Below are 22166 nucleotides of genomic sequence, written 5' to 3' on the forward strand. Positions count from 1 at the left end.
ACAGAGTCTCGCGCGTTGAGAAACAAGTTATCGGAGGGAAACATCTTCACACACAAAGCAAAGTCAACATTAGATACTTATTTCTTTCTCTTCTGTCCAAGTGGGCGTAAAACTCAAACAATGGGACGCTGTGTCTCTCTTTTTTTCTTTTTTCGTGTGTGTCAAAGAAAAAGTGGGAAATTAAAAGTTTATTTACATGATTCCCTTATGAGACCCAGATCTTTGTCGCTCAAAGTTCACGCCAATCTTTTAAAACGTCAAACAGTTCGGCTGGCTAGCGTGTGGAGCAGTTAGCTCTCCAGCTAGACTGGTTCCCCAACGAGCCGCGGGAGTCTCCGGGCCTCACATGTTCCGCCTTTACAGTCCGCTTCTCTGGGATTTGTTTTGTCCATTTTTGCTGGCTTACAAATGAGCACGTCAAATTTTTGACAATGTCTATATTTCCAAAAAGGCAAAATGTTTTTTTCTGCTGTAGTTGATGGAGATTGGTCAGCCGTGTTTTTTTAGTTTGAACAGACTACTAATTTAGGCGAAATCTATCTTTGTGACCACCGGCGTCTGGAGCTGCTGCTGTTGCAGTGTTGATGGGCGGGTGGTCTAAATAGGGGGTTAGCAGCCTGAAAGACAATCTCCAAACTCTCACCCTGCTGGTTTGTATGTGACACACTCTGGGTTTCGAGCACTGGTCTCTCGACTGTGAATATTAGTTTCCTAGCCGAGTGACCCGGGCTCAACATTCAGTCAAAGCACATATATCCAATCCTAAATTTGTGCTGAACACACCGCCCACAGCTGACCAGTCGCCCAGTGTAAGTGGGCCAAATCATTTTTTTCCCTGGTTGCTGGCAAGCTGCCCCTAAATAACGACTTAAGACTTATTTTTTGTTTTTTATGAATGAAGATTCTTCTCTTCCTTAAAAAAAACCCTGCGATGATAATCTTCCGAATACATATTTTTTTTCACCTTCAGGTAGCACTCGATCTTGCTTTTGGGTAAGCGGACCAGCAGCAGAAGGCTCTGCATCTTCAAGCAAATACGTACAGAGACACACAAACACCCGCTGCAATTGAAGGTAAAAAATGGCAAAGCTAGTTCTTTTTAAAGAGACATAAAATGTAATAATTAATGCGCTCGCAGCATTCATCTCAAGAGATGTTTCTTCCACAGTGTGGAATTAAGTAAATTTTTCTAAATCAACTTCTCGAATGCATTATATATTGCAAGGTTTCTCAATAGCATGAGCTCAGTGCATTTCAAGCCTCCATTAGTAAGAATACGTTAAACTTTAAGTAAAATTGCTCAAAAATAACTGCGTTTGTTTCGTTTAAAACCTCAAGTAGGAGCAATGAAGCGCACTCCCACACTTTGAGCAGTGATTGACTTATACATGGTCGGAATTCAAGACAAAGAGGTGTCCACAGGTTCCTTTTTTTAGGAGGGCGTCATGCAAACTGCAGCGGGATAGATGAGAAAGAAGCAAAAACAGCCGCTCTCTGGTCGACGTCGTCTCGGGAGCAGTTTCTTCGTGATCAAAGCAGTTTTTTTGGCCATGAAAAACAGCAAAGGTTGCAGCCTTGCATCCATTCAAAGTGCTTGAATTAGATAGTGGAATATAGTTTGTCTTTGTTCTTCAAGCGCAGATATTTGTGTTTTATTTATTAATTCTTTTACAATAACTCCTTTTCCTGTTTGTCCGCACACTCGCAAATTAGGCTCAAACCTATTCCCTGACACAAACTCTCTGTCTCAGAAAAAAAAAGGAAAAAGGAAAAAAAAGAGAGGGATTACGTTGAGCTCACTCCCTTCACCACCGGTTCTCTGTTAAGGTACGTGGCCCAGTAGACGAGGTTGAAGGTTCCAAACAGGACGGGGAACACTATCCGCGACATCTTGTCGATCTTGCTGACGCTGTTGTAGGTCTTCTTGGGGTCCACCATCTTGGCCTCGGCGGCCCGGAGCTGCACCGACGTCGTGTTGGAGATGGTGGAGATGGACACGTCCTTGGTGAGGTTGGGGGTGTAGTTGACGCCCGCCGAGCAAACGTTGTTGGGCTTTTTGGACAGCACCATGGGGTCTCGCTTCTGCAGTGGGACAGATCACATTCAGAGGGGGAGTCGCTTACAGACCCTGCTCTGCTAATTACCAGTGCTTTAGATAATAAATGTGTTGCAGTCTGTCTGGAATGATTAGTGATCTTACAGGAGGAACACATTTCTGGCAAAACATTCTAGTAAAATCAGGTAGCAGTCTGATGTTTATTTACGATGACCACAATATGCAGGGGTATGTGTTAACGCATCTCTGATAATATTCAAGCAAGGAACTGGTTTAATAATCATGATGTGTTGTGAAGCGATGGCAACATTCCGATGACTCACGATGCATCATTTTCATTGTGATTCACACGTCTAAAACATGCTCTAACTTACTTGTATTAGCTTAGCATAAAGGCCGCAGCCAGGCGTCAATAGCGAGCACAGCTCTGTTCAAAGGGAAGAAAATGTGCTTTCCTACTGTGAGCTTAAGTAGAGTGGACATTTGTTTAATCTTTGGACAGAGCTCGGCTAGCGGTGTCCCTCTGAATTTATGCTAAGCTAGGCTAACCCTCTCCTGGTTATTGCTACACATTTAGCATACAGACATGATAGGGTTATTGATCTTCTAATCTAATCCCAAAATGTCAAAAATATTCCTTTAACATGTAAAGGATGGGATATTTTAATTCAATCCCAAATCTCTGCAAGTTAATCTTTATATTTTAGGGTTGTCTGAAATCAGAAAATAAGTTAGTCAAAGTAGCGCACCTTGGGGTGCTGTGCTTCCAGAGCCTTCTTGCCGTCCCAGGCCCAGCTCCTCTTGGTGAAGTAGTTCACTGTGGCGAACTCGATGAGGGCGGAGAAGACGAAGGCGTAGCAGACGGCGATGAACCAATCCATGGCCGTGGCGTAGGCCACTTTAGGGAGCGAGTTCCTGGCACTGATGCTGAGGGTGGTCATGGTCAGCACGGTGGTCACCCCTGGGTGCAAACAAACGCCGTGACAAGTTTAAATTGAGTTTTCACAGGCGAAGGTACAGTCTCCCCTCGCACAACAAAGGTGGGCGCTTTAATAACTCTTAACTGCCAGCCACTGCGGTGCTGCTGCTCTTCTGTTATTACTCTCCAGGAATAATACTGCCCAGACAAATAAAATGTTAAGAAGTAAACGAGTAAATGAGCGGCCTCACTCACCGAAGACAGTCCTCGCGGGAACCGATTCTCTGTTTAGCCAAAATGACACCTGGGACAGGATTACAGTCATGAAGCAGGGCATATATGTCTGGATGACAAAATATCCAATCTTCCTCTTCAGGTAGAAGTGGGCCATCATCACTGTGTACTGCCCTGAGGGGGAGGCAGAGATTTAAAAAGGATTTCAAGTTAGAAACGGACAATAAAACACAATGTCTGCTTTAAGCCCGACCACAGCCAATATTGTTCGCACATAGTGGATTTATGAATATGGGATGTGACCTCCTTACAGCACCACAGGTGTCGGGTTACCACACAGGACGACATAATCATTACTGGCAAAATGACTTTTTATGACCATAAACCTGAAAAGTGGTCAGAAACTCTCTCAACTAACGCGTCTCCCCTCCTCCCTGCTTTTTCATTATGAAGCAATTAGAGGCGGCGCCCCGCAAACTGCAGCATGGAGAAGCGGTGGGGAGAGATCCGTTAGAAACCGGAGATAAAGAGACCGTTGTTATATTCAGTTGATCGTAACGGCGAAATGAACCTGAATTTAGATCCATTAGCAAACTGAAAAGGCCACTTTGACGATCGCCAGGACATGACAATAGATTATTATGTGGTTAACATCCGGGATGAGACAGTTGGAGGTGGTTTCAGAGAAAGTGGAGAGAGAGAGAGAGAGAGAGAGAGAGAGAGTTAAACAACTGAAGATTGCATTTGAGGCTTTAAAAAATCCTTTCGCCAGCAGCCGTTTGTGACTGCAGGCGCTGGTAAACTATAAAAAAAACCGATGACTATATTCCACACACTAGGGTGCATGAGCACAGGCTTTCTCTCCAACACACACACACACACACGCGCGCGCACGCAGAGTAATACATGAGGCTTTCTCCGGGCAAAATCGGATTTTTGAACCTCCCTAATCCCCGGTTACAATCTGTATCCTGCCATCAGTGAGAGAAAGAGAGGGAGTGTGGAGGAGAAGAGAAGCGGGGGCGGGGGGAGGGTGTTGGGTGAGGCTTCCTGTCCCGGGATCCTCACAGAGCCCTAAGCTCCGCCCACCCCGCCCTGCCAATCCAGGCACTGACATGCACACACCCTGAAACACACATGAAGCATGATTCTCTAACTGCTGACACACACTCTAAGCCGCGGAGAGGGACACTCTGCTGTCTGCTAATCACCGGTGGGATGGAGGGGGGCTAACCGTGTGGACATTTTCTATCTTTTATGTTGGCTTTTTTTTTTTGGGGTGGGGGTGGGCGTTATCTGACAGCTGTTTGTGGAATAATGATCAAACGTTCTTGACCGGACCGGCTGCCGTGCGAAAGGGGAGCAGAAGCAATTCAGGAAAATGTGCCGCGGCCCCAAAAAAGTGAGGTAGAATTTGGTTGGTTTCACAGACAAAATACGACACTTGTGGCCACGGCCATGCCTCCATCGGGAGATCTCCAACACCGCTAGTTCTTACTACGACCCCATCACCTGGGCCCTCTGACGCCCTCATGACTCCAGGCCGTCTGGCTCACAGCAACCCCGTGAACCTCTACGTCTGTCGGAAACACCCGGACACCGCCCGACGCTGCCGACCTGGGACGCCCCGGGGCCACCTTTGACCTTGATGCATGGTTCCCGACAGGACTGGGGGCAGAGGAATGAGGAGGAACATGTTCCTCTGGTGGATCTTACTGCTTTTCTCCCAAGGATTTGTATTTCGCAACGTCCGAGGGGAACTTCCTTTTATCTCGGGGAACAATGCTGCCATGCTGGTCAACTGGTGAGTGGGAAATTAATGTAGTTTTTTTAGCCACACTAGCGATTATGCTCTAAAAGAAACGAGCCGCGACGTTTCAAAGCTAAAGTTTACAAGCCCCGCGGAGCTGCACTGCCAATCTGCTGCTGCTCTTCTACTTTTAGTCGTGACTTATGTTTTCTGAGACGGCAGAAGTCACATCCTTTAGAGATGTCTTTAAAAAGAAACCTGTGGGCTAATCTCCTGCTTTGTGCCCTCAAATGGGAGTGGTTTCTAAGATTAGATGCGGTAATTAAAGGCTCACAAACATCACATCCGAGCAATATTATGAGCTATGGACGTCTATAGGCAAAGATCAATGCTCATCATCAACAGATTCATTGTCATTGGGGACAGAAGAAACCGCTGCTGCTCAACACGAGGAATGCCGGGCAAGGGTTAATTGACTGCTGTGTTTGAATTTCAGGTTTACAAGTGCTTCATTACTTTGTCTAGACCCCCTTAAACAGCAGGTGGCTGTCAGACTGGCTTTAATCAAGCGAGGGGAAGAATTGTTAAGGCCAGGTGACTTTTATCTTGTTGCACGCTGACTTCCAGAGGACACGCCGTCTAATTGTCAGTACTTGTTCGTACTAAGATGCATGCATTGCAAAATACTATGAGAAGAGAAGAGGGGGGCAAAATGCACCTCCAGTAACACTGGCCAGCTGTATCCAAGGTGGTAATAGTCCCTTCAAAGCATGTTTGGTAACAGATGATAGTGTCATATTTGGTCCGTGGAAGTTATTAGCGAAAGGGTCAAACACATACAGAGAGTAAATTAACCTACTGGACTGAATGTGACCCCCAGAGCCCGAAACTCATCAGCGCTGATTGGGACGGTTTCCAGACAGACGCTTTGAGCTGCATGAATGATGATTTACTGCCTTTAGTCCTTCAGCTAAATGGACTCCGCAGATAATGTTGATCATTTTTCTCGTAGTATTCAGAACACCAGATGGCAGACGGCGATTTAAGGGGGAACGAATAATGTCGTGTAAACTGGCCCCGACGTATCAAATGACATTGGTCATCGATTTCAATGTTGAGGTCCGGGTTGTTTACTTCCTGCTTGGTCTTGATCACAGATGTGAGAAGGAAGGAGCAGTTTGGGCGCGATCCAACAACGCCGCTGAAGTGCCAGAACCGGTCGGGTTGATGCTGACAGTGTTTGATTGAATGGAAACGTGGCAAGTGCTTCACGAGGCTTCAAGGATGCACACACACACACTGCGTCTGTTTTAATGTAAACGCAAGCTTGTTTGCTGGCATTTTTTCAATTGTTTTATTGTATCAGTTCATTTTTATACAGGAGTAGTGTCCATTTTAATTGTCGTCACCAGACAGACATTTGGCCTTTCAGACAACTTTTTGTTATCAACTGGTCAACATGTTAACCATCCAGCAAGTGAACCAGCAAGTGAACCAGCAATACCAACGAACCGTTAACCCTTTGCTTAAAAGCATAAGCAAGGTTAGAGTTGTGGCTGGCAAAAAAAAAAAGGAAAAAAAAGGGGAAATCCACTCTTTTAATAATGATTCTACTAGAAACTGGGGGGTGGGAGGGGTGGGGAGGAAGTGTATTACAGTTCCGTTTTACATAAGAGTATTAAGCAGATGCCTTTCAACGTACCCCACCCCCACGCAACCCCCCACCCACACGTCAGAGCGAGGCTGTCCAATCCCAACATACAAACAGACACACACAGATTTCCTTTTCTATCTTTGCGAGGACCTAGCAGACATTCATTCAGTCAAAGTGCTTCCATCATATCTAAATTAAATGCCTCCGATCGTATCCTCATGAAATCCATGTACAATTGTGCTGGAGCCTGACCCCATAGCTCAGATGTAACCCGCAGCTGAATGAACCAGCTACCACCAGAAAGTCCCGGTCTTTCACCGTCATTATGAGGACATTTGGTGCTCGCGTACACACAGATACACTCAGCGACAGCCAACCAACCAATCCCTCACTGATCTGTGATGTCATCTTCTTATGCAAAAGCTGATGGGTGGTTGGATGGAGGGATTAACCCTAGGTCTCAGGTCTCTCTCTAACTCTGTGTGTGTGTGGCCGCGTGAGTGTGTGTGTGTGTGTGCGCGCGCGCATGGGCTCATGCGGGGATAAGTGTTGTTTGACAGGGCTGTCCGGGCCTGTAGACAGCTGGTTGTGTGAGGGATAGGCTACTCTCCTCCACTCGCCTCCACTCATTGACTCTGATCTCCTGATAATGTTTCCCACATTTACTCTCGGCCCCGCACGGCCATCTCTCCTCGCGGCGTTTATCTTCTTCTAATCTAGAATTAGTTACATCACGTTGTTTGGTATTACACTTATCGTGCGCCACATACAGTAGGAATTCACTTGTGGAGGAAAAAGGTTCACAAGAACGGGGGGGGGGGTCGTATGATCAAATCGGGAGGGTTGCACTATAGAGGTGGCCGACAGAGCTAACAGTAGAGTGATGTGAAATGTGGGCCAACATTTAATTCTTAACGGCATATGCACGACACACAAACGTGTCTCCACGTATGCAGACAAAAATAAGACGAACCAAGAGTTTGCTGTAAAATGCATCTCGAACCGTTGTATGACGTTACAGCTGCAGTGACTGTACAGAACATTGATTGCTTCTGTATGGACGGCGCTAACAGACGTCTCCTAGCAACAGACAATGCAGGCCTGCTCCCTCCATTAAATGTAATTATATGAATACTCGTATTTTTCAGAATCCATGCAGTGACACTTTCCTTCAGAGTGGATTCTACATTTTAGCAGAACGCTGTACAGACTCGGGTTCTGATTCTTTCACGGAGACGTTGCTCTTTTGTTGGTCTCTTGTGGTTTTTGCTTTCATAAAAAAAAAAGTAATGTCTTGTACTTCTCCTGCTACTTGTATTACTTTGCATACTGACCCCCCCTAGTACCTCCACTACTATTCCAGTATGACATTACTGGTTCTTTTCTTTGCTAGTTTGAGCTATAGATGTGTATTTCTTATTGTTCTGATCCATGGTCACACACACACACACCCACCTCTGCTCGTGTGTATGTTCTCGGTGCCGGCGTTCTGCCCAATGAGATGGTACTGGTTGAGTCTGGAGCCGTCCTCTGCCACCACCACAGACTTACTCGCTCCCTTAGTCCACGTGTAGACCACCTCTGACACCGGATAGGCATCTGAGAGATACAGACACAAAGGTGTAAGCCTGTGAATACAGATTTCCACTTGTTCATGTTTAATATACAAACATCCCAAATGTATGTTAATCTACTTACGAAGAAAATACAGTTTGTTCCCACCCCGCAACCGCTCAATTTATGTGCAGCCGCTCATGTGCAGAATCTTTCTAGCACTTTTTGATTAGACTGCAGGCTTAAAAAGAAAAACAGAATTTCGCTTGCATGCATGTGTGTGTTTGTGTGTGGGCGGATATTTGAGTGTGTTTTTGTTTAAACCACACTTCTGGGTCAGAGGTGAGCTCCCCCCGTCGGTAGGAACCAGACCGAGTCAGATTAACCGTAATGTGTTGCGTCACACTCGTGATGAAAAGCAGAGCTCAAACTCTGAAGCCTCCCTTGCTATTTCATTTATTCATGATGAATCCTGTACAAACACTAGACATCGATCTATCAGCCCCCCCCCCTCTCCTCCCCTCCCCTCCCTCACTGAGGGCTGGAACATGGAAAGATGAAAATTGTAACTCGCATGGAGAGAGGGATTTATCTCGGATTTGTTCTGAAATGGCATGTTTGCAGTTTGTGTCTGTCATAGTTCAGCTTGAGTGTTCTATTTATCAGAAAATAAAATAAAATTGATGTTGTGTATTCCCTTTATTTCCAAATCAGCCTTACATCAAGGTGTTGAAGTAAAAAATGTTTATGCCCTAAAAAGCTATTTGTGATCATGTCACTTTACATCAGATACATAAAATAATGAGAAAGAAGGGCTGCGTCAGCAGAATCAATTTCATTCAATATACCTTTTAATTTTGGGGTATTTTGATGTTCTCTAAAGGCCGCAATTAAATATTGGTAGACAGGAAGTGGCGACAATTTCCTCCTTTACTGAGGACCACAGCTTTTAGTGTGCACAGTTCACTGTCAGACGTGCATGCAATCCGGAGGAATCGGGTTAAAAAAAAGAAGCTGGAACCGTAACTGCGATGCAACACTCGAATGTGTTCAGTGTATTCTGATGATTGTCACAAACACCCCGTTGAACCATCGGCCTGGCCTTGTGTACCGCTGTGGTTAATCTGTCCAGTGGATAACATCTTAACTTGAGTATTTCCATTCTGGGTGCTCCCTTGGCAGCGGCATGCTGCCATACAATATAGTGTTTAAATTTGGCCGCTGTCAGGCCAAATGCCAGGACCTTGATTGTAGGGTAGTTAGATTGCAATAAGGGATTATTGGAGAATTTTAGTACGTAGGGTAAGAGCTAAAGACCTTGGCAGGCGAGAAGGTGCACCTGTGCCAACTTTTCAACAGGTCACGCTTTAATGCTTCGCTGCTCCCGTCTTGTGTGCTCGGCAAGGGGAGCGACAACTCAGCCAAACTCATCACCGACGATACAGTAGCTCTGCTCTGACATACCGATGGAAGAGAATGCCGAGGAGTTCACAAACCCTAATGTTGTGTATCACGGAGTCACATGTGTCAATATCAGCAAAGGGTCACTTTTAACCCCTTTTAACTGCTTCTAACCCCTTTTAACCCCTTTTAACCCCATGCAACGAGAGCCCGGACGATCGAATGCGAAGGTGACCTTAACAAAAGCGCTTATTGCTCATCCGTGTCTTCCAAATCCAGGCGATTTAAAAACAACTTACTTTGTTAAAGTTTTGACAGTTTAAGTTTAGGTTTATTTATTTGCACAATTCAAGAATATGCAAACTAGTATGTAAGCTAACAACTGGGTTTGGGTTTGGTCACAAATGCAAAAGGTCACTTGTCAGGAGAGTATAATGATAAGCCTGCATTTATCTGCAGGTGGGAGACAAAAGCAGAGTTCGCAATAACCAACAAGAATTCGGGCCATGATTTGGCTTCAGAACAGCTTCGGCCCGACCTTTGACCCCCATAAATCCTGAACTGATGTGGGACTTTTGTTAAAGCAGAAATCCTCATGCTTCCTCGGGCTTCTCTGTTCATTAAAGTTTGAGTTCATTGATACGAGTGATTCAGACAGCCATGGACGCCATGAAGGGCTCCAAGGAGAGCAATCATGAAGGCCACGGCAGCAGCTAAATTAGGACACAGGTACTGTACGCCAGAAAAAAAGGAGATTAGTTGCCGCTTTACCTGAACCAACTTTAGAGCAGGCCCTTTTTACACATCAAATCACCAATCTGTCACAAATGATTGGATACAAGGAGCGATGCGGTGCGGCTGCACGAGTGTGCACGTCAAGGCTATGGTGGCCTTTGTAAATGTGGCCTAGGACCGGGCTTTAAACCTGGTACCTTTTTAACAATCTAAACTTTATTACCTAACTACACTCAGTCTACCTGAACTAAAGCTTTTGATCTGCTACCTGGAACTAAAAAGTGTATTTTGATAAACTGACATTTTTGGGAATTATCATCTGCACAAAACCATGACAATGGGGGCTGAAGTGACGACAGCTTAGCAGAGCGACAGTGACTGCAATCTCACCTTTGACTCTACTGGAATTCATACTTACCTTTAAATCACATGTTTAAGTGTATGGAATTGAAAATGTTGTGTGTAATATTAATTTCAATATGAATGTTAATAGTAGATGGACAGACAAGCCAAGTAGCAAAACAAAGATACATTAAAAGCTGTTAATCTTTAGAAATTAAGATTATAAGATTATACAACTGTAAAACCCGACCTTTTTTCCAATCAAAGTAGTGAGCAGCACAAGCTCCAAAAGCTAAATCTAGAGAGAAAGTCACAATATTGCATTTGAGTTATTGATTGCTGTGATGGTCCTGAAGGGAATTTCGAAAAATGTTGGTAAAACAAAAATGTTTTACAAACTATTTATCTGCTACTACTTAAAATTGATGAGAAAATTAAAATGACATACAGTTACATATAAATTACATTTTAATGTACATTTGTTAGTATGTATGGCAATGATTTATGGAGTGAAATAGTCAGCATGAAAAGACTTGAAAATAAAACATTATAACTTTAAGTGCTGTCCAGCCTGAATCTTAATGGCTTGTGTGATTCATTCTGAAGTAGAAAGACACTCTGGGAGTCCAGAGACAATCCGCTCCACTGAGTTTCTTTAGAAATCTTGCTGACAATCAAACAAACAAACAAATAAAACCACACGCTCGTCGGCACAGGAAATAAAAAGAGAAGGGGATGGAGAGATTTGGTGGCTTGAGGGATTAATTTTGCCCATTTTTCCCCTTTCCTCCCCCACGGATGTACAATGGTAAACGGTGGATGCAGTCGAAATGCTGCTTGGTGTTGTCACAGATTACTGGACTAAAGCGGTGATCGTGTCAGGCACTTCAGCCATTTTGTTTATGTCGGGAAAAGGCTTTGTCGTCCTTTGTGCCATCTCGCCATAGTAATGATTGTGCGGGTCCAGCACTTTTGCTGCAGTGTGTTGTGGAGGTTTAGTGTAAAGCCACCTGAAGACAGAGGATAAACCAGGTGGTGGTCAGGTCAGACACAAAGTCTCAGCGCTCAGAACACCGAAAGTAAAGATCTTCTCTCCTCTGGGAAACTTGTAAAACAGCAGTGTCACCACCAACACATTATTCCCATTATACACTTACACCTCTCACCTGCGGGGCTTCGCAGCGGGGGTGATTATGTTTGCGTTTGCCATGGGAAGGTCCAACAGCTCCTTACGCTGTAATCGGATTGCAGTCAAATGTGGTTCCTCTACATAGTGGGTGTGGGTGGACGGCGTTACACAGGAATCTGAGGATAAGAGCCTCATCCGTTGAGCCCAAGAGGCTCCCGAGGTGTGGCATTCTGCCAGATCGGTCTTTAAATACCGTCGGGGCCACTCAAGCTTCTATAAATGTCCTCGCCGGTAGGACGCACAGACAAGCCGTCCTGGAGGACATTGGGGAGAACCCTCACGATCGTAGGCGTTGGATAACATGCGCTAATCCTCTCCTCTATCGGCGAGTTCTTCCCTTATCTCCTAACAGCAGCTGCAGTGGAGGGGCGATGGATACCTGTCAAAGAAGGTGACTCAAAGCAGAGGCCCATACCGAAGTGTGACCCAGGAGCATGCGGCTCGGGCAAACTCCCCTTACGGTGCATGCTGGTTGACTTAAATTCACTGTGACTGATACCGTAAAACACACACAAGTGATTTGAAGCCGGTCTGTTCATAATCCTCTTGATTACTACTGTGTGTTAATCTTAGTCAGGGCATGTGCATGTATACCCCTTAAACTCAGACTTTTGTGGCTTTGATTTATCAAAACATTAAAAAAAAACATGATAACACTTACAGTTGTGGTGTTAACACTTAAATAATGTACATACATGTGTGTTGTTCATTGATTGGTGAATACATGAGTTGAATTGATAAGCACAGAAACGCACTTTTGCTGCGATAGGCTTTGCACTCCACGGCCTTTACTTCTTTTGTGCTCCTCTTACAATAGCGTAGCACTTTAGCTAAGCGCTTTAACTTGACAATTTAATGTGAGGAAACTTTGCAATCTCCGGCAGATAATGACTTGTCGACTGAATCCCTGCAGTAGCATTCCGTCAATTAGCCAAAATGATTCCTAATTGTTCTAAATTAATTGATTAAACTCTTGTGAAACGTATTGCATTGGACTCGCAGAAACCGGGATTATCATATAGCGAAGAACGAGAGGAGCATAAAAAGTAGACATTCAGAGACGGGATTATACTCACAGCTGCCAAACTTGAGGGGGCAGGCGTGTGCGTCCATGGGGAAATCCTCCAGCTGCATGGGGCATTCTGCCGATATGGTCAGTCTGAGGCGAAACACATACAATACACCCTTTAACCACAAAGCAAGGTCTTACTTCAGCCGTCACCACCTTTTGACTATGTAACTGAGCATGTAGATCATGTAGATGCCTTCGACAGAGCACACTGTGTAATTACAAGAAGCGCCACATTTGCTCAAATTACAGGGTACCAAAAACAATTAGGAGGAAGGTCGCAGCTCTGCCGTCTCTTTTAAATAATAACCATTAAACAATCTGAGCTAAGGAGAGAGGTGGAATGCAAGAAACTTGCAAGTGCAGTATTTCCCTCTCTCACCAGCAACACCAGTATTACAGTGGCAATACTACCACCTGGTGGCCGCACAGCTTCTGTGTTATTTGTCTCCCCATAAAGTATACTGGTATACTCTAAAAGACCGTTAGGGCAACCTCTCATGCAGGTCATTTTATATTTTCTTCAAATATGAAGATTCCACATAGCTCTATCTCCTAATGGGAACCATTTGAATTGCTAAGAACCTGAGGTGAAGTCTATCTGCCGCTTCGCTGTGGTGAGGTCAATCATTCACATACAGGCCACGACATGTACCTCACTCTCTCACTGTCCTAAAGGATTAAGTGACTCAAGTGTACAAATCAAGCATACGCAGATCATAATTCTCCCTGTTTAAGCTATCGGCCCCAGATTGAATCAAGTTCCTCTGTGCATTGTTTGCTGATTGCACAATGACGACCAGTAATATGTGTGATGATGTGGATTCACTGAACTTAACGGGGCTTGACAAAGTGGATGTAAGTGGCGTGCAAACCAGTGCACAAAAACACCCGTTTATTAGGTTTAAAGGAGTTGCTCCGACCCGTCTCTCAGTGGCTCGTTAAAGGTTCAAAGAATATGGATATAAATTTGATGACAAAATGTCCACTATTTAAATTTCTATCCATTCAAACTCAGACAAAAATATACTATTGTATTGAGGATATTCTTTGGTGAGTGACAGTGTGTGTCAGTCAGTGAAAGATGTAACGCCGGGCGCCACTTCACCACTTTTTAAATGGGACTTTCCGGCTGGCGGCGGCCTACAAACAGAGGAGGTAATGGAGCCCAACGCGACGCTTAAAAGACAACGGTGACGAAGAAGGCCGAGGCAGCAGCAAAGGCCTTGTTTAGTGGCCCGCATCCTAATGAAACACAAAAAGCCCTTCGCCTATGGCGGGATTGTAATAGAGGCAATGACTGCTGTGGCTGGAATGTTATTAAAGGGCCATAAAAGTAAGACAGAAATTACGTCTGCTATTGGCGATGTAGAACTTGAGTAGCTCCCGGCCACTTTCATTTCCTCAAATTAGCTCTCAGAGGAAAAGAGAAAAGGTCTAATACTCCTTGGCTGAAAGGTTTCTCCAGCAGTTTGTTTTTCTGCTTTAGCCATTCAGGCATATGAGTCACCGCAGCGTTAGCTACAGTGTATCGTTTTTTTCCTTCACTGATCTGTATCATAATCTTGATGACAACTGTGTCACCGAGATGTGGCCGAATCCTCCTTGGTCATGTTTTTTTGAACGCTCCAAAAAACCGCGAGCATGTACGTAGCCACCGCAGGAGGTTTCCCAATTATATTCTCAAAGTGAACGAAGCATAGCAAAGTGGGATAAGAGGCCACCTCTGGTCCCCACAGAGCCGACATCAGTGCAGGATTTTCCAACTGCATTGTTGAGGGAAGGGAGAGGGAAGGGTGTCTTTGGGAGAAATAAATGAGAACATGGCTGTTGGCTATCATACCATGTTCTAAATATTCATGTGGCCTTGCCCCATTAGCAGGGATGGCTGTAAAAATACTGGCTTTTAATTTGCGACATGATTAGTGACATAATGTCCCTTTAAAAGAAAACTGTGTATCCCATTGCAGTTATAACTTAAATATCGAGGGTAAAATAGCAGCTTAGAAAAAAGTGTGGGAAGTCTAAAAGCTTCCAATACGCACGACCTTGCAGAAAAGTCGAGAACTTGGTCGACAGGACAGAGCCGGAAAGTTCAGGGGCTTTATGCCGTGTTGACCACTGAGCCGCCGTGCTGCGCCATCTGTCTTTCCACATTAACAAGCATGTCGTGTAGTTTTTAAAACAATTTTTACAATCTCCAAACTTGTCTCACATGCAGCCGGTCTCACAGGAGCCAGGGTTATATGATGTACCCACGGTGTGAAGAAAAAAAACAAAATTAATGAATAACTGTGCTAGATGTGCTAGAACGTGATTAACGTCATTATAATTCATATAAACTGTCAAATGACTACATAAAAGCCAGCCGGTCTAAAGGCAACACTCGGAGCATCAGTGAGAATGGTGACTCAACTGTACCTAATGATAATGATGTGTAATGCACTCACTCTGTGGCGATAGAGAGGCTTCAACCAGCTGATATGCCGTATATGTCGCAGCCCGTCTGCTATAATGGACCGCCATTGCGCTCCGTGGGCATTGGGCTTGCGAAAAAGCGGCGTTTTATGAGAAATGCATCGAAACTTAGCCCGCAAAAAGAAAACCCGCCCGCGCTCCTCCTCAGAGTGATGCTTTTCAGATGACACGGGCGAGGAGCTTTCATTGACACCCGAGCGTCGAAGTGGCGTGAGAGAGGATGTGGTGTTTGTAACGTGACTTGACAAGGGCGTCTGTGCCTGAGCAGGGCACCCGTTTCGGTTGTATTGTGTGTGTGTGTGTGTGTGTGTGTGTGTGTGTGTGTCTCGGTGTGTGTTTATGCAGAAAACAAAATGAGTGCTGCCTGTGGTTAAGCTCCGCTGGTAATGATGAGCACAGTACTGTAACAATTAGACGATTAAAAGCAACCTACTGCTGCTTCGTTTCATCTGTGGCAGCAATCCGATGCCATTTTTAGATGATGGAAGAACAAGCTCTCTCTCTCATATAGGTCTGCGTTCTTTGCATTCAGACATAAATAAGTGTAATGTATAGTTTTCCATAAAATGACGCATATGGAAATGAACATGCACACATTTGCACTAACCCCTCACTTGCTAAGCCTCGAGTTCAAAGTTGAGCGTCAGTATAACTGAGTGTGTGTGAGTGTGTGTGTGTATGTGTGTGTGTGTAAGCGTTGGCTGCATGTGACAAAGAGGTAAGTACGCACTTCTTTAGATATGTATATATGTCAGCGCGGTTGCATATGGATAATCTGTCATCCATCCAACATTATTCTCCCTGTGGGTGGCACTGGTATCAGATAGAGTGCTCTCATCCGTGATACGGTCACTCTTAAGTCCTGCAGATGCAGTAACTCCTGAGGATAAGCACAGAATCACTCTAATTCTATGGTGCAAAGGTCACAGGGAGCCCCGGTGGTTACGCTGGCGTTCCACGGAACAACAACAGCTATTATTTGTGGGAGAGAAGTGTCTCAATTTAGTATCAATTTGTCACGTTTTAAGTTGCAAATATCGGTAGTTTAATTCAGAGTGATCACCATCTGGTTGATGGCCTGCTTCTTTCTTCTTCTTCTTCTAATCCACCACGACATTACTGCCAACTATAGTTCACTGCAACACTGCCAACAACTACAGTTCACAATGAGGCTGCTTTTCATAATGGATGATCTCCCTCTGCAGTTTCTTCTCAAACCCTTCATTTATAAGAGGCACTTCCTTCTGGCATTCATATGTCTCATGAATATCTTAATATGAATTGAAAAAAAACGTAAAGAAAAAGAATACTTTAAAGACATACTTGCATATTAACTTTGCTCTTACTGTCCTACAAATCAAATGCCAGTGATTGGCCACTGGGTGACACTATTTCTCTACAGTCTCACCCTACGACACACACTGAGGGTTTTTATCACTGTGTTTTCTCTCCGAGTGCAGGCTTGTATTGTGTATTATGTTGGCCTTGCTAGCTTTTATTTTTATTTTTATGAACTCTTAAAAACCTTTCCTTCATTAACCTCTAATAAAAGCCATAGGGAACATCCATTCATTTAAGAAATCCAAGACTGAATACTGGCAAATATAAACTGCACCTTGAACCTCAGCACTGTACCGACACAGGTGTACTTCTCTGTGGTTCGCGGCATATATCAACTGCCATCAACCTTGGCCACCAAGTGGGTTTGTAATTAATCATTTTTTTAAACGTCAAAGGTGAAAAAGATTACACGTGAATAAATCTGGAGAACCGACCTCATCGTGTAGAGCAAAGTGCCGTCGTCCTTCAGCCTCAGCAGCTTGTTGGGCGTGGTCATGTTATGAGCGATAGACTTCTTGCCGTTGAGGAAGAAGGTATCGGGGGTCCAGATGTTGCTGGCCAGCAGGTTGTTCAACGGCAGCATCTCCATCGGCCCTTTGAAGCACAGGCGCTCGTCCTTCCAGCTCTGACGGAAGAAGACGTCGATGGTATATTCCTGAGACGGGGGCAAAAGGGAGGTTTCAGAGGGCTCCGTTTGGACCCAGAAGCCACGCAATGTGATGTCAGTGAAACTTGTGTTTACCGATCTGTCTGCCCACTGATCATTTCATCCCAACACATGCTGAAGGGATGCCAAAGGCAAGAGACCTTCCTCTGGGCATTTTTCTTGCCCCATTTCAGAGTTACAAATAAGTAAATTAAGATGAGAAAACGTGTTTCTTCTTGCCGTCAAATGTCAATCAGCATAAAATGCTCCAACACGTTGTGTCCTATGACAGCAGCTCCTCCTTTATGCCTTCATAAATCCACCAACAATTTGCAGTTGATCAAACACAGCGGTGTAGAAATCCGTCATAAATCTGGTCGCGTGCGAAAGAAATCGACCCGATGCATGCTTGGAACCAAACAGACGAATGGCCGAGAACCTGTTAGCAGGCTGACATAGAAGCTTTTATGGACCGCAGAATCCTTCAGGCCTCTTGCCACATTTCATTAATCAATCGTGCGCCCTTGTCAATACCTTCTTCAAGTCAATTATGGGAAAGTGGCAGCTGCTGTGTCAAAGTGTGCCAGGGAGATTGCGGGGTGTAATAGAGGATTTAATGAAAGAGGAGATTTAATGCATTTCGCTCTCCAAGTGGAACCTTATAGTTCATAAGAGAATGGATTAATAAAGGGAAGAGTCATTTGGAACAAGTTGGAATGGGCCAGCCACATTGCATTAAATCTCAAATGTTTAAGTTATCCACATTGCTTTGGTCTCATTTACAAGGAACCGAAAAAGAACCAATCTTCAAAGACAGCCCGACTGTTACCAATGCATGAGATTTATTCACAATGCATGAGCATTGGTAACCTGCATGCACTGTTACCAATGCATGAGATTTATTCACAATGCATGAGCATTGGTAACCTACATGCACTGTTACCAATGCATGAGCATTGGTAACCTGCATGCACTGTTACCAATGCATGAGCATTGGTAACCTGCAAATATAAACCTGCAAATATATATATACTTATATTTACATTGTATGAGATGGTTACCAATGCTCATGCATTGGTCTCGTACAATGTAAATATAAGTTTCAATCTAATAATACTTACGGTAGCCTTTGTGGGCTTCGGAGACATGTGTATGTGTTGCGTGTGCGTGTGTGTGTTTGGCCAGCTCAGCCATTCTCTCTCTCTATCTACGGTGTTTGCTGCAGATGAACTCACCATCTCCGTATCCGACACTGGGCCGAAGCTGGTGACAAAGATATTCGTCTTGATCTCTGTGACGTTCTCTGTTGAGAGAGCACAGGTGGGAATGTTTTACGGGGTGGAGAACGGTCATTAAAAAGAATCATTTTACAGAATTTTAATTGTAGCAATTGTTAACCTGGTTTATTCGACGTTCCGCAAGACAACATCTTCCCCTGATGTGTGGGACGTTCTTCCCCGACCACATAAAAGGTCTGTACTTTAACGGCTCAGTGGGCGCAACTAACAACGGGGTTTCATCGTCGATTAAAAAAAAAGTATTTTTGTCTGACTAACAGTCCGAAACCTAAAGATATTAAATTTACTATGGTATAAAAAAAGGAAAAAGAAAAACACCCTGTATGAGAGAAGCTGAACATTCTTCTAAAATAATGATTTAAATCGATAAAAAGAAAACAATTAACAGTTCATTTTCTGTCAATACACTAATTGACTAATAGTTGCAGCTTTAGCTTCAGATGCGTTGACATCTTGACAAATATGATGTTCTCAAAGAAAATGGTCCAATGGTCCAAATCTAAAAATAATAATTAGATATTAGATACCAATATTGTCATTTAAAAACCTGCATCGGTTGAATGGCGGCTACAGAATAAACCCAGGCTCAGTATTCCTATGAATCCACACATTTCCGTGATGTTCTCACGCCATGCATTCCTTCTGGAGACGATGTGACAAAGGTAGCACATTATATCTGTCATTTGTACCGGCAAAGCCAACAAAATATCCACTACGCATATAAATGTGGTCCTGGCGATTGGCCGTGCTGTGGAGAGCAGCTTGTTGAATGCTGAATGAAGGCCTGAATATTTTTTTTTTCTTCCTGGAATGTATTTATAGGCCCTCTTGTCAAGGGTAGCAACCGTTACCAGGATGTGAGAGCAGGCTTTTGCCGTGACACATCAGGCATTTGGCATGAAAAAAAACCTTGTTTCTTCCTACGGGGAGTAATCAATTATGGGACAGGTATGTACGTGGAAAACAAATTGAACATGAGGAACAACGGTGTGAGGACAAAAGAGAGAGCTGCGATGCATGCAGTAAGTGCAGCTCTAATAGAGAACGTGGAGGTAGGGGTGGCGAAAAAGAAAAAAAAGAAATGTTTTTATTTCAGTGGCCCTTTAGAAAAAAAAAGAACTCTCCATCTTTGAATGGCAATTTGTCAGCTCCCAAGGTTATCTCCTGTTGCCAGGGTGAAGAGCGTGAATAAAACACCACAGCGCGCTGAACGCAAGCTGAGTTGAGGTGGGCCGCATTGATTTATTCTCCCGACCATGGCGGCGTACAAGAAAAAGACTGCGCGCACTCATGATCCTGGCAACGGTTGAGAAGGAAAAACACTCTGCATCTGAGAAACAGGCGTGTGTGTTCACCTGAGCTGACGTGGGTGCAGGAAATTCCACATCTGCTCTCACAGTTTCGCCCCTCGTATCTGCCAGTATCACAGCCATTTCCCGTGAAACGGTGCATGAAATCGCAACGGGGCCTCTCATAGTGGAGTTCAGGTTAGCGGGTTAAGTTAGCATGCTGGGAGGCTTGACTGTGACATTATGATATTTGAATGTAAGATCATTGTGTTGCTTTCAAATAAAAGAAAGGGCCCCGAATGATAAATAAGATCCTCAGCAAACCTCCAAGCCCCGGCCGGAGCCTGTTGTCATAACCGTCGAGGAGCCCGTCCAGGATCCTGGTGAAAACGGTGCTGTTGTCGTTGGCCGCCGCCTCCTTCTGGGCCTCCGTGGAGGTCTGGCAGCAACTAAGAGAGGAGAGGAAACAAAAAGAGAGTCCGAGGACGAAGAACATCCTGGCGTTGGTTACACGGCAGGACGTCGAACATGACACGTTATTGTGATTAATTGGCTTGCCGCATTAAGGATAGGCTTGCTGTGATTAATTATTGAACATAAGTACTGCTTACAACTACCAGTAGAGATAATTAAGGCTTTGACATGTGATCCAAATATAAACAAATGAGTTCCCCCGCTAAATATGGCACTATGTCTCGAGGATGAACACATCCTCTGTTGCTAGAAAACGGGGGGGAATTACAACCTTCTTTTTCTTACAAAGAACATTGTGTCCATGCACAGGGACGAGCAGGGAGTGACACAGAAGGAACATGTGATCTAAAAGCCATTGATCTGGGAGAGTGGACTATTCCAGTGATTTACTGACAGCATCGCCCAAAGATCTGTTTCGCTCTTCTTGAGTGCAGGACGGCCACTTAAGCAGCAATGAGAGTGCGGAACGGATATGCGATCAAGAGAGGAGGGCAGTGCTGGCAGGCAATATATAAATATGTAAGAGAGTCATTTACAGAACTACAGACGGAGCTATCAGGATGTGTGGTTGCAACAGAAAAATGTAAACTGATGACTGAACGTTCTTGAGTGAATGGCAACTTTAAACACATTTTGCCTGTATAATAACATCACCGGAGCTCTATTCTCTAAGAAGCTTAATTTAGGGGGAAAATAGCATTCTACTTTGAAGCTCGTAACAACCACATCCCATTTGTTTAGCTCCTAGTTTACCTATTTTGGCATCCACACAGGAGCAGGAGGGAAAGGACGAGTCTCGCCATGACTGATATTCTGCTCACTTTGTTGTTCAGAGCTGTAACAGATTCACACACACACACACACACACACACACAAAGAACAAGATAGCATCAGAAAAGCACATTCCAGGGCCGCAACAAAAATAACAGTTCCATCAGCCTCTTAATATGATAAACCCAGAGGTCTAGCAATCTCAATAAGGCGCCCCAACTCACACAAAGAAACTCCGCTGCACACAGAGGCGGAGCATTACAGAAATCACTAAATCAAGCGGCGGGACGATCTCTGCTCAACGAGGCTGTAACTCTTAAACATCTAAATCATCTATACCTTTACAGCCGTAACAGCCGCTGGACAGAATGGGATATCACAGAGAAACGACATTGGAACAGGGGTGCTATTTTCTGCAGTGTGATCCCCATTGTGTGAGCTCCAACTGCGTTTGAGTCCAGCGCATTACAATTCATGTAATGAATTCCACCCCCCCCCACCACCACCACCACCTTTCCCCAATCCTCTCCTCCACCATCACCCTTTTCCCCTCTCACCACCACCAAAAACATAAATCTCATTCATATTCCTGTTCACCACGCTGTGTCTAATTAGAAAAAGCCTGAGGGTGAAAAAAAAGAAGAAAAAAGAAAGGGGGGGGGGGGGGGGGGTACCTGAATGCAGATCCATCACCATCATATTATTATTTTGTTGTGGCTTTCGCCCCCCCCCCCCAAACAGCGACGGGAGGCTGGGGGTCTCCGTCGGCAGTGTTGAACTGAGCGATCACGGGTTCAATCACCTAATCCCCTGGTTGTCGGCTGTCTCCCCTCTTTCTTCTTCTCCTTTGGCTTCTCCACCATGGGCTATTTCTGCTCTCTCTCTCTCTCTCTCTCTCTGTCAGCGGTTCCCCATCTGGCGTTGTTGTAGTAGTCTGTCTGGTCTTCTCCTCCTATAGGCTACGCC

At 44.6% G+C, this 22166-nt stretch overlaps 1 protein-coding gene across 1 annotated transcript; it reads right to left on the reverse strand.

Annotated features, from left to right (window-relative positions):
• Positions 1-1785: 1785 nt before the first annotated feature.
• Positions 1786-21899, reverse strand: LOC117742346 (gamma-aminobutyric acid receptor subunit alpha-5-like). The gene is made up of 10 exons (XM_034549576.1): positions 21875-21899; positions 21183-21264; positions 20280-20404; positions 18604-18671; positions 17157-17377; positions 12911-12993; positions 8069-8212; positions 3231-3383; positions 2806-3017; positions 1786-2082 (listed from the first exon to the last, which is right to left on the reverse strand). The coding sequence occupies exons 1-10, from the start codon at positions 21897-21899 to the stop codon at positions 1786-1788; spliced, it is 1410 nt and encodes a 469-aa protein (XP_034405467.1).
• Between the last annotated feature and the right edge of the window lie 267 nt (positions 21900-22166).

The sequence above is a fragment of the Cyclopterus lumpus genome, chromosome 2 (assembly GCF_009769545.1).
Source record: "Cyclopterus lumpus isolate fCycLum1 chromosome 2, fCycLum1.pri, whole genome shotgun sequence".
Lineage (NCBI taxonomy): Eukaryota > Metazoa > Chordata > Actinopteri > Perciformes > Cyclopteridae > Cyclopterus > Cyclopterus lumpus.

Coding starts and splice junctions, on each gene's coding strand:
- LOC117742346 (XM_034549576.1), bottom strand. CDS start 21,899: ATGATGGTGATGGATCTGCATTCAG. Junction 21,265..21,874: donor GGTGATGGATCTGCATTCAG/GTACCCCCCCCC, acceptor AATCTGTTACAG/CTCTGAACAACAAAGTGAGC. Junction 3,384..8,068: donor GAACATACACACGAGCAGAG/GTGGGTGTGTGT, acceptor CCTCCCCCTCAG/GGCAGTACACAGTGATGATG.